At 38.8% G+C, this 8,395-nt stretch overlaps 1 protein-coding gene across 1 annotated transcript in view; it reads left to right on the top strand.

Moving 5' to 3' along the window:
* The window catches only part of LOC109319838 (zinc finger protein 704), a 17,310-nt gene extending 9,448 nt beyond the window's left edge, over positions 1–7,862 (top strand). The window contains exons 2-4 of the mRNA XM_019549633.1: positions 249–481; positions 5,767–5,867; positions 7,212–7,862. Coding sequence (XP_019405178.1) covers positions 249–481; positions 5,767–5,867; positions 7,212–7,485 — 608 coding nt within the window. The 3' untranslated portion in view covers positions 7,486–7,862. The remainder of the gene's footprint in view (positions 1–248; positions 482–5,766; positions 5,868–7,211) is intronic.
* Positions 7,863–8,395: the final 533 nt, after the last annotated feature.

Here is an 8,395-nt window from a genome sequence, read left to right as displayed (position 1 = left end):
ACCCCTCCACCCTTTGAAGCATGGATACTCAAAACCATGGTTGGTGAGCGAAACCTATATAAATTAGAGGTATAGGTATAAGTCTTCATTTCTCCTTTACAAAGCACATTCTCTAGCTTTTATCAACCTAAGTCTAGATCATTCATCAGCATGTTTTCTAAACACCAAATAAAAGCAAACAGATCTCCTTAGCCTTATTGTATGGTATATGAGCATTTGTTTTAATGCTTGTTGTTGTTAATTGACAGATTCTCTGAATGGATCTTGGAAGGAAGGAGGATTTGTGCCTTCCAGTACCAGCAGCAGTGGATACTGGAGCTGGAGTGCTCCAAGTGATCAGTCTAATCCATCCACCCCATCTCCACCTCTGTCTGCCGATAGCTTCAAACCTTTTCGAACACCTTCCCAGCCAGATGATGGCATTGATGAAGCTGAAACAAGCAACCTTCTCTTTGATGAACCCATCCCTAGGAAGAGAAAGGTTAGCCTTATGCTAGGTTCCATACAACTGTCTCCCGGGGATGTTGTTAGACTGTGAAGGGGAGGATAAAGACAAAAGCCAGCATGAGCAGCTCTGTAGAGCATTTCAACAGAGGCAAAATCTCGCCATGGCACCCAGCTAACATGCAGGTCCACGTACCATGTTCCCAGGGACCAAACCCAACTGAATCCAGTCCCATAGTACACCCACTGCCTGCCACACCACCTTGTTTCTGGAAGATGGCCAGGGTGTGTATAGGTCCTACTCAGAGAAGCAGCAACATGCTCCACAGAGGGTGTTGCCTCTGACGTCTCAGGGGATTTCTGTCCAGCTTTGGCAAATTCTTTTGGTACAAGATGACCTGAGCAGCCTCTGCCCTTCCAGCTCCCCCCAGCCCTGCTTTTGCTAGTACCTTGGCAGGATTTGACCCCTTATTTCTAGTTTGCTGAAATATGAAATTGTTAGTCTGACAGCATTATCAGGTGCCTGCATAATGTGAAACAGTCTCCACACACACATTCAGAAGGAATAAAATCTGATAGTTTCCAGTATAGTGTCATTGGCCAAATTAATCCCTGGTGGAACTCCCCTGTAACCAGGAACACTCCACCAGGGATAAATGTGCCTCACTCACTACTGAAAAAATGAAACTAAACAAAATGCTTCAGAATGTAATATAATTCTATCCTCCCCCCCACCATCAATATGCCAGCAAGCAAATGCCTCTTGAAGAAAAAGAAAACAAAGAGATGGCATTAGTCCAAGCTTTTCTCTCTCAACGCAACAGGACAGATTTTATATAGCAAGATGAAAAAGGGCTTTCTGTAAGGAAGAGAAAAACAGGGTATTTATTCATCTTTAGTGACTTAGTTTCTGGCTCAGACTGAGAGAGTTAATTGCTTCATGACCAGCAGGAAGAAGTTTTAATGATTGTTTAAATCTGATCAGATTTATCTTGTTTGCTACAGAAGTTGTTCATTTGCTAACTCACAACTGCTCTTGCTTTTGCTTTAGACATCACTTACAGGAGGGTAATATAAAATACTGTTGCCTGTTGGATAGAAGTGCCTGTTGGATAAAGGCTATAAAAGTGCATTTATTAGAACATATTACAAGTTAGATAGTTATTAAAATAAATCCAGAAATTATTGAAGGGACCAGGGAGGGAGTGGAAATGCTGGTATGCTTTTAACTATCTTGTTAAAATTGTATGTAGCATCACTTATTTAGATGGTTTTAGAGATGCCGTTTTTAGTGTTACCTAGGTTGTCTTTTTGGAGAATACAGACATTTGATTATTCAGGCATTTTATATGTACCGAGGAACTGTGGTGGTGCTTGTGATTTTCAGTCTGTACAACAAACATCAGATTTGCATAAGAATAATAGAATGTTCTACAAGTGAATGCCACCACCTCCCCCCCTCCAAATCTTTTACTCGGGTCCCTGCCTAGTACTTGTCTTACTATGAACCTGGAAAAGATACTACCTACAAGTTATTGGTCTTTCATACTGTCATTTCATAAAGCAAAACTGTAAAGATAAAGAGTGGCTGCTAACATTACCAAATGAGTTAATGTCAAATTACCTCTGCTTCAGAAGGTTGTGATTTGGAAAATGTCACATGGTCTACCACCTCTTGCCAAGAAAGTTGAGTATATGTTTAACTTTTTACATTAATTCAGTTATTTCCTATCAGACATTCTTAATATTTGAAGGGGTTTGTTATGACTACTATTTTTATGATAAAGCACTGGAGAATGATACAGGAATTGCCTGAGCATTCTTGTTTCACTAAATTTGGAGAAGGTGAATTATTGGATAACCAGATAACAGTCATTTCTATAGATATGGACTGTACCTGGGGAAAGTGGTACTTTCCTAAAAATAGGCAAGATTTCATGGGATTTGATTTCAAACTAACTCTTGGTTTTTTCATATTCCCCTTGCTTATGGATTTGGGTGTACATTTGGTTATCTACATCAGAACATTGAAAACACAGAATAATAAATCTAAATAGGTATAATGATCAGTGGAATGTAGTCCTTAATAATTAGCACTGTTTGTACTGAGAGCCTTATTTTCTAAGATGCCAAGCCTCAACGGGTCCTGCTAATATCAAGACGCTACAGGTTTATGCTTTTTAGAAATTCAAATCATTTGAACAGTTGAGTGCTTTGAGCACTCAAGGGTCAAATTCTCCCTTTGCAGTCTGCCTCACAACTGAAGTCTGTGGGCTGCAAGGGCTTTAAAGGGTCTTTGAATCTGGCTTTCATTATTGGTTTTCTTTCAAAATTATCTTAGATGTAGTTTTTGTGCCAAAGAGATCCCACACTCCTTTAGCAGTTAAGGTACTTTTATTGGGGCTGGCAGAAAGGAAAAGTCCCTTTCAAGTACAAGAAAAGTATAGTGGATATGATTTTTAAAAAAATTCACATTTCTTGCACATCACTAATGGTATGTGTTGTAAAGACAGTGAGAAATGATGTGACAGTTAAACCTACCACAGGCAATAAAGACTGGTTATCATCTTCTCATGGTAAATGCTGTTCCCAGAGCAAGTTCTTCTGTAATGTTCTTAAAGAGCAATTACACAGACTGGTATAAAAACGGCTCCCTTACATCTTGCATCTCCAGTCCAATAATCAGTTGTATTACTTGCAGAGCCTAACCTGGTGGTTACAGTCTGTCGCTTTTACCTAGTCTATTAATGTTTTCACTGGAGAGTTAACTCAAGGGACTCATTCCAATTTGTGCAGACTGTTTTTTTTGGCTACCTTCTTTATTCAAGGCATTTGAACATAAAATTATCAAGAATTGGCATGTCCCCATTGCTGAATGTCTATACTGCTCCCACTCCCAGAATCATTTCTAGTTGGTGAAAATTTCCCACTGCTAGAAATGAATGTTTGTACACAGCCATAGGGGACTATTGTGATCATCTAGCCTGACATCTGCATAACTCTGGTCATAGGACTTACCTGAATTAATTCTTGTTTGAATTGCATCATATCTTAGAAAAATATTCTTTTTGACTTCAAGTTTTCTACCGAAATAAAACTATTGTTAGCTCTTGGTAAATTGTTCAAATAGCTAAGTTACCTCACAGTTTGGTTTTTATTTTTGGTCTGAATTTGTCTAGCTTCAGCTTTCAGCCACTGGATTTTTTCCCTGCTACATTGAAGTGCCTATTATTGACCACCTAGGTTGCAATGCTAGAGAAAAGGAGCTGGGGATAATAGTTAACTACAAACTGAATGAGTCAATACTGTACCATTGTTGTAATAAAAGCAAACAGTTTACTGGGACATATTAACAGAAATGCCATGGGTATTTAGCATTGGTGAGGCCTTAGATGGAACACTTGAAGGCACTGCACTTCAAGAAGGAAATAGACAACTAGGAGAGAGTCCAGTGGAGAGCAACGTAAATGGTTAGAGGTCTTGAAAACAGGACATATGAGGATGAGTTGGAAGAATTGGGGTTATTTAGTGTGGAAACGAGAAGGCTGAGGAGTGATTTGATAATCCCTCAAATACAAAAAGGTTGTTATAAAGGGGATGGAAAATCAGTTGTTCTCCACAAAAACCACAAGAAGTACTGAACTTAAGGATCAACTAGGGAGATCTAGCCTGAATACTAGGAAGAACTTTCCAACTATGGAGGTGGTGAACAAACTACCTACTGAAGTTGTGGAACCTCTGTCAATTGAGTTTTTAGCTGTAGGGTAGACAAACATTTGTCTGGGACAGTTTGGAGAGGACTGATCCTTCCTTGAGCAGGGAGTTGGACTGGATGACCTACTGAAGTCTTGCCCTGCTTTTTTTTTTTTTTTTGAGGATAAGTTTTGTCTCCATGAAGGTATTTACAAGGCAAGTCTACACCAGACGCTAACTGCCCAGTAGCCGACTAATACTGCGCCGTAGTGCATCGTAGCACAAACAATGCTAATACGCTACTGCACAGTATTATTAAGCTACTGCGCAGTAGCATCACTAAAAAGGTGTTTTTAGTCACGCTACTGCCACTTTTTCAGTGTTCTAATCCAAGCATTCACCTTGTATCAAATGTATGTAGTAGTAGAATGAGTTATTTATCCTGAAAAACAGCATTTGTTTCCATGTGACCCCAAGTAAAGAAAGCAAGAGGGTGGGATATTAAATCTTTTTTTACTCAGGACAGCACTTGGGCACATGTTTGACTTGAACTGTATGCATAAGTGCTGTTTTGAAGAAGATGCCTTTTCTGACTTGGGCCCTATATGAATACATTCATTTAATCTTACTTGAAACTAGATATAATAACATATCATAACAATGATTGAATGCAAGTCTCTTCCTCATTTTCTTTTAGGGGATAATGTACTGTTTTATAACAGAAAATACTTGTAGAGAAGTACAGATTAAAGTATGTGGATTCCATTTTTTTAATAATATAAAAATAACATAAGGTGAATAGTTAGCTTTCATTTCCACATTTGACTGGGCAGTCTTATAAGGTACATAACACTCTTAAATAGCCAGTCAAAATTATCATATGTTTTGCTTTACACTAAACTAGAGGCATTTGAAAATATTTTTCCAGGACTGTAAAATATGAAAGATGGGAAGACTGATTCAGCACTCGCTTCCACAAGTATAAATCAGTAATCATTCAATTTAGGCGATTGGAGTCACACACATACAAGGACATGGCCCCTCTCAGAAACAATTTAAACCAGTATTATGCATATGTTTAAAAAAAAATCCTACAATATGTATGATTGCTACATGGAGGATGGAGGACCTTTGTCACAGCAGGCATCGTGATTTCATGAAACTATCTTCATTTCTTTGCCAGCAACGAATGGAGGAAGATGGTTCTTAGAAAGCATTTAACTTAAGATTGGGTATGCTTCTACAGGGTCTGCAGGACACCATGCTTTTCTCAATTAATTCAACTGAAGGAGTCTTTAAAAATAAGGTTAAAAATACATTAAATATATATATTATCTCGCTTTTTTTGGCAGATACATATAAATAGAAGAGAGTTGCAAAAGAATAAATAGGTGAATTTCTCATTGCAGTTCCTCCAGTATAAATCCAGAGGAGCTCTACTGAATTCAGAGGCATTACCTTAAGGTTAAAAGTCACTCTGGATTTCTACCAGTATAGCGGACAGGAGAACTTGGCGCAATTTACTGTGAAGCAACACTTACTGAACAGCTATGTATGTCTATTTGTTTCCATCTTGAATGTGAATAAGTGATTAAAAAAAAATTAATCTACTTTGTTATACTTATTTAGAATTCCATGAAGGTGATGTTCAAATGCCTTTGGAAGAACTGTGGAAAGGTACTGAGCACAGCTGCAGGGATTCAGAAACACATCCGGACCATTCACCTTGGGTAAGAGGCCAGCTGTTCACAAGCCACAAGAAATTTAGTACTGATTGGGGTTTACTGAATTTACCCAAATTCAGTATGACTTTGAATTTAAGACAACCCCCCCAATAATTAGTTTATTTACATAGAAAATGTATTAATTTATTATACTTTTCCTTGTACAGAATCTAATTATTGCGGGATCATCTTAAATTTCACGCCTAGTTTTGATCCAAAATGCGGGCTGGAGACGATGTATGCATTCATTGGAAGACATATGACTGTAATAAAGTGCAGCACCCAATAGAGAAACCTGAGCTAGCTTGATTGGAAGTAGTGCAGCTTCATAAACAGAGCACTGCACCTGGGACATTACCACTACTGAGTGCTGCACTGATGCAATTATACAGGTTCCAGAATGGGAGGCGGGGGGCAAAATGCAGCCTGGGGGCCAGATGTGGCCCACCAGGCCATCCTATCCAGCCCGCAGGGCCCCTAAAAAATTTAGAAAATTAATTATTAATTGCCCTGGGCTAGCTGTTATGCAGCCCTCTATAGCTTGCCAAAACTCAGTAAGCGGCCTTCTGCCAAAAATAATTGCCCACCCCTGTTCTAGAATGAAATCTAATATCTGTGCGTAATGTTGCCAGTAACATCACGAGGGTATGGGCAACCAGGGCACCAGCTCTGAACGCACCCACATAGAGGCAGAGCAAGAACAGCTGTCGCCACCACCGCTGATCCAGTTGCCACCACCCCTGTGGCCCAGAGTGTAGAACCTGGTAGTTGACCTCCAAGCACTGCAGTGTGTGGTATAGACATACAAACTTGTTTGGAGTTAGTATGCGTAGCTACACAGAGCTCTGTATTGCCAGAAACTGGTTATTTGAGGAAGCTATTTTCTAGCACTTTCTTTTGGTATGAGCCAAAAGCATGGTGATGAACACAGCTAATACCTTTAATGAAAGTCTCTGTCTGAGACTTATTCTAGGGTTATATAGACCTGAACTAAAGACACAGGCTACACCGAAGTCATTTACAGTGTGAATTTTTAGATGTCAGCTACTCCATGGTACCTACTTGTTCACATGCTACTACAGTGCAATAAATACAAGGTGGCTTGCCTTCTTTCATGGCTTGAAGAAGTCTGACTATGAGTCCTTTGTCTTCAAGGCTGCGTAAGATGAATCCCTTGCTCCTGCCAGCCTTCCTGCAAGTGAGTAGGAGTTTATGTGGTGCTTATAAAAGAAGTAGAGTGCTTAAATGTAATATGTTTTTATGTATCCAGAAGTTAACATCCAGGAATCAAGGTTCGCAGTCTTGATTTAGTAGAGTAATTTCAGCGTTCTTTATCTTTCCTTCATGTAGACGAGTAGGAGAGTCTGACTACAGTGATGGAGAAGAAGATTTTTATTATACAGAGATCAGACTTAACACAGACTCAGTAGCTGATGGCTTAAGCAGTCTTTCTCCAGTCTCTCCATCTCTAGCATCTCCTCCTTCTTTTCCAACCCAAGATGTAAGCCGTCCTGAAACATCATGTGCCAAAACTGAGACTAAAGTGATGACACCTCTGAGCCGCTCAGCTCCTACCAATCTCTACCTCGTACACACGGACCATGCTTACCAGGTAAAATGGTGACAATGATCACATCTCTGCCCAAGTTTAACAAACAGAGGGTCTTTAGATAAAGTGGGATAATTTTCCTTCCTTTTTCTTTTTTGTAAAAGACACAGTGGGGCAGACTGTTACTGTCTGCTCTACAATGGATTTTTCTGCAAGATGATTCCCAAGGACTGCCAGAAGCCATTTCATTTTTTATTTATCTATTGTGGTATAGAGAGCTCTGCATATGTGGGATAAGACAGAAAAAATATAAAAGGAGTATATAATCTCCTTTACTCTTACTAGTAATTCTTTACAAATGGCAAAGATCTAATCAGATTCCAGATGCTGGTAAGAGAGCTTCTTACTTAATTCAAATACTATGCATTAATTGTAAAAATAAAATAAAATTTTTTAAAATGTAAATTATGAACATTTGAAAACTTGATTTTGACATGCTTTGATCTGCTGAATACTATATAATTTATAAGGAAAATAGAGGTTTTGTAGTAGTGTGGGCTATGGAGTGCTTAGGAACACATCAAGTGAACGCTTGTTAAATTTATTAAATCTTATGGTGTTCCTATATTGTATTTTCAGACATGCTTAACATCACAACATGCTTAACAAAAAAGAATACACAAGAACAAAGGTAGTATACAAAGTTGGATTTATTGTCACTAGGTTTAGAATTTTTAGAAACCTGGTATTTTCCATGAAAAGCAACACTTATGATTATTAAATATATTAATATGCAGTGTGTCCTGCCATGTACCCCCGCCTCAGGTTTGTTTTTCTGTCTTGCTGGCAGTCTGGCACTTTACAAGGCAGACGTAGCAGTTTTTTCAGCACTCCAGCCAAAAACATTCCCTACCCCTGCTATAGAATATTATGGAGTGACTCTCTTTAAATATCTTTGTGAAGCTGTTTTAGCTTGTATAAAACA

Source organism: Crocodylus porosus, unplaced genomic scaffold (genome assembly GCF_001723895.1).
Source record: "Crocodylus porosus isolate Cpor-Errol unplaced genomic scaffold, CroPor_comp1, whole genome shotgun sequence".
Taxonomy (NCBI): domain Eukaryota; kingdom Metazoa; phylum Chordata; order Crocodylia; family Crocodylidae; genus Crocodylus; species Crocodylus porosus.
Note: the sequence above shows the minus strand (reverse complement) of the source record. Positions and strands in the feature narration are given on the sequence as shown.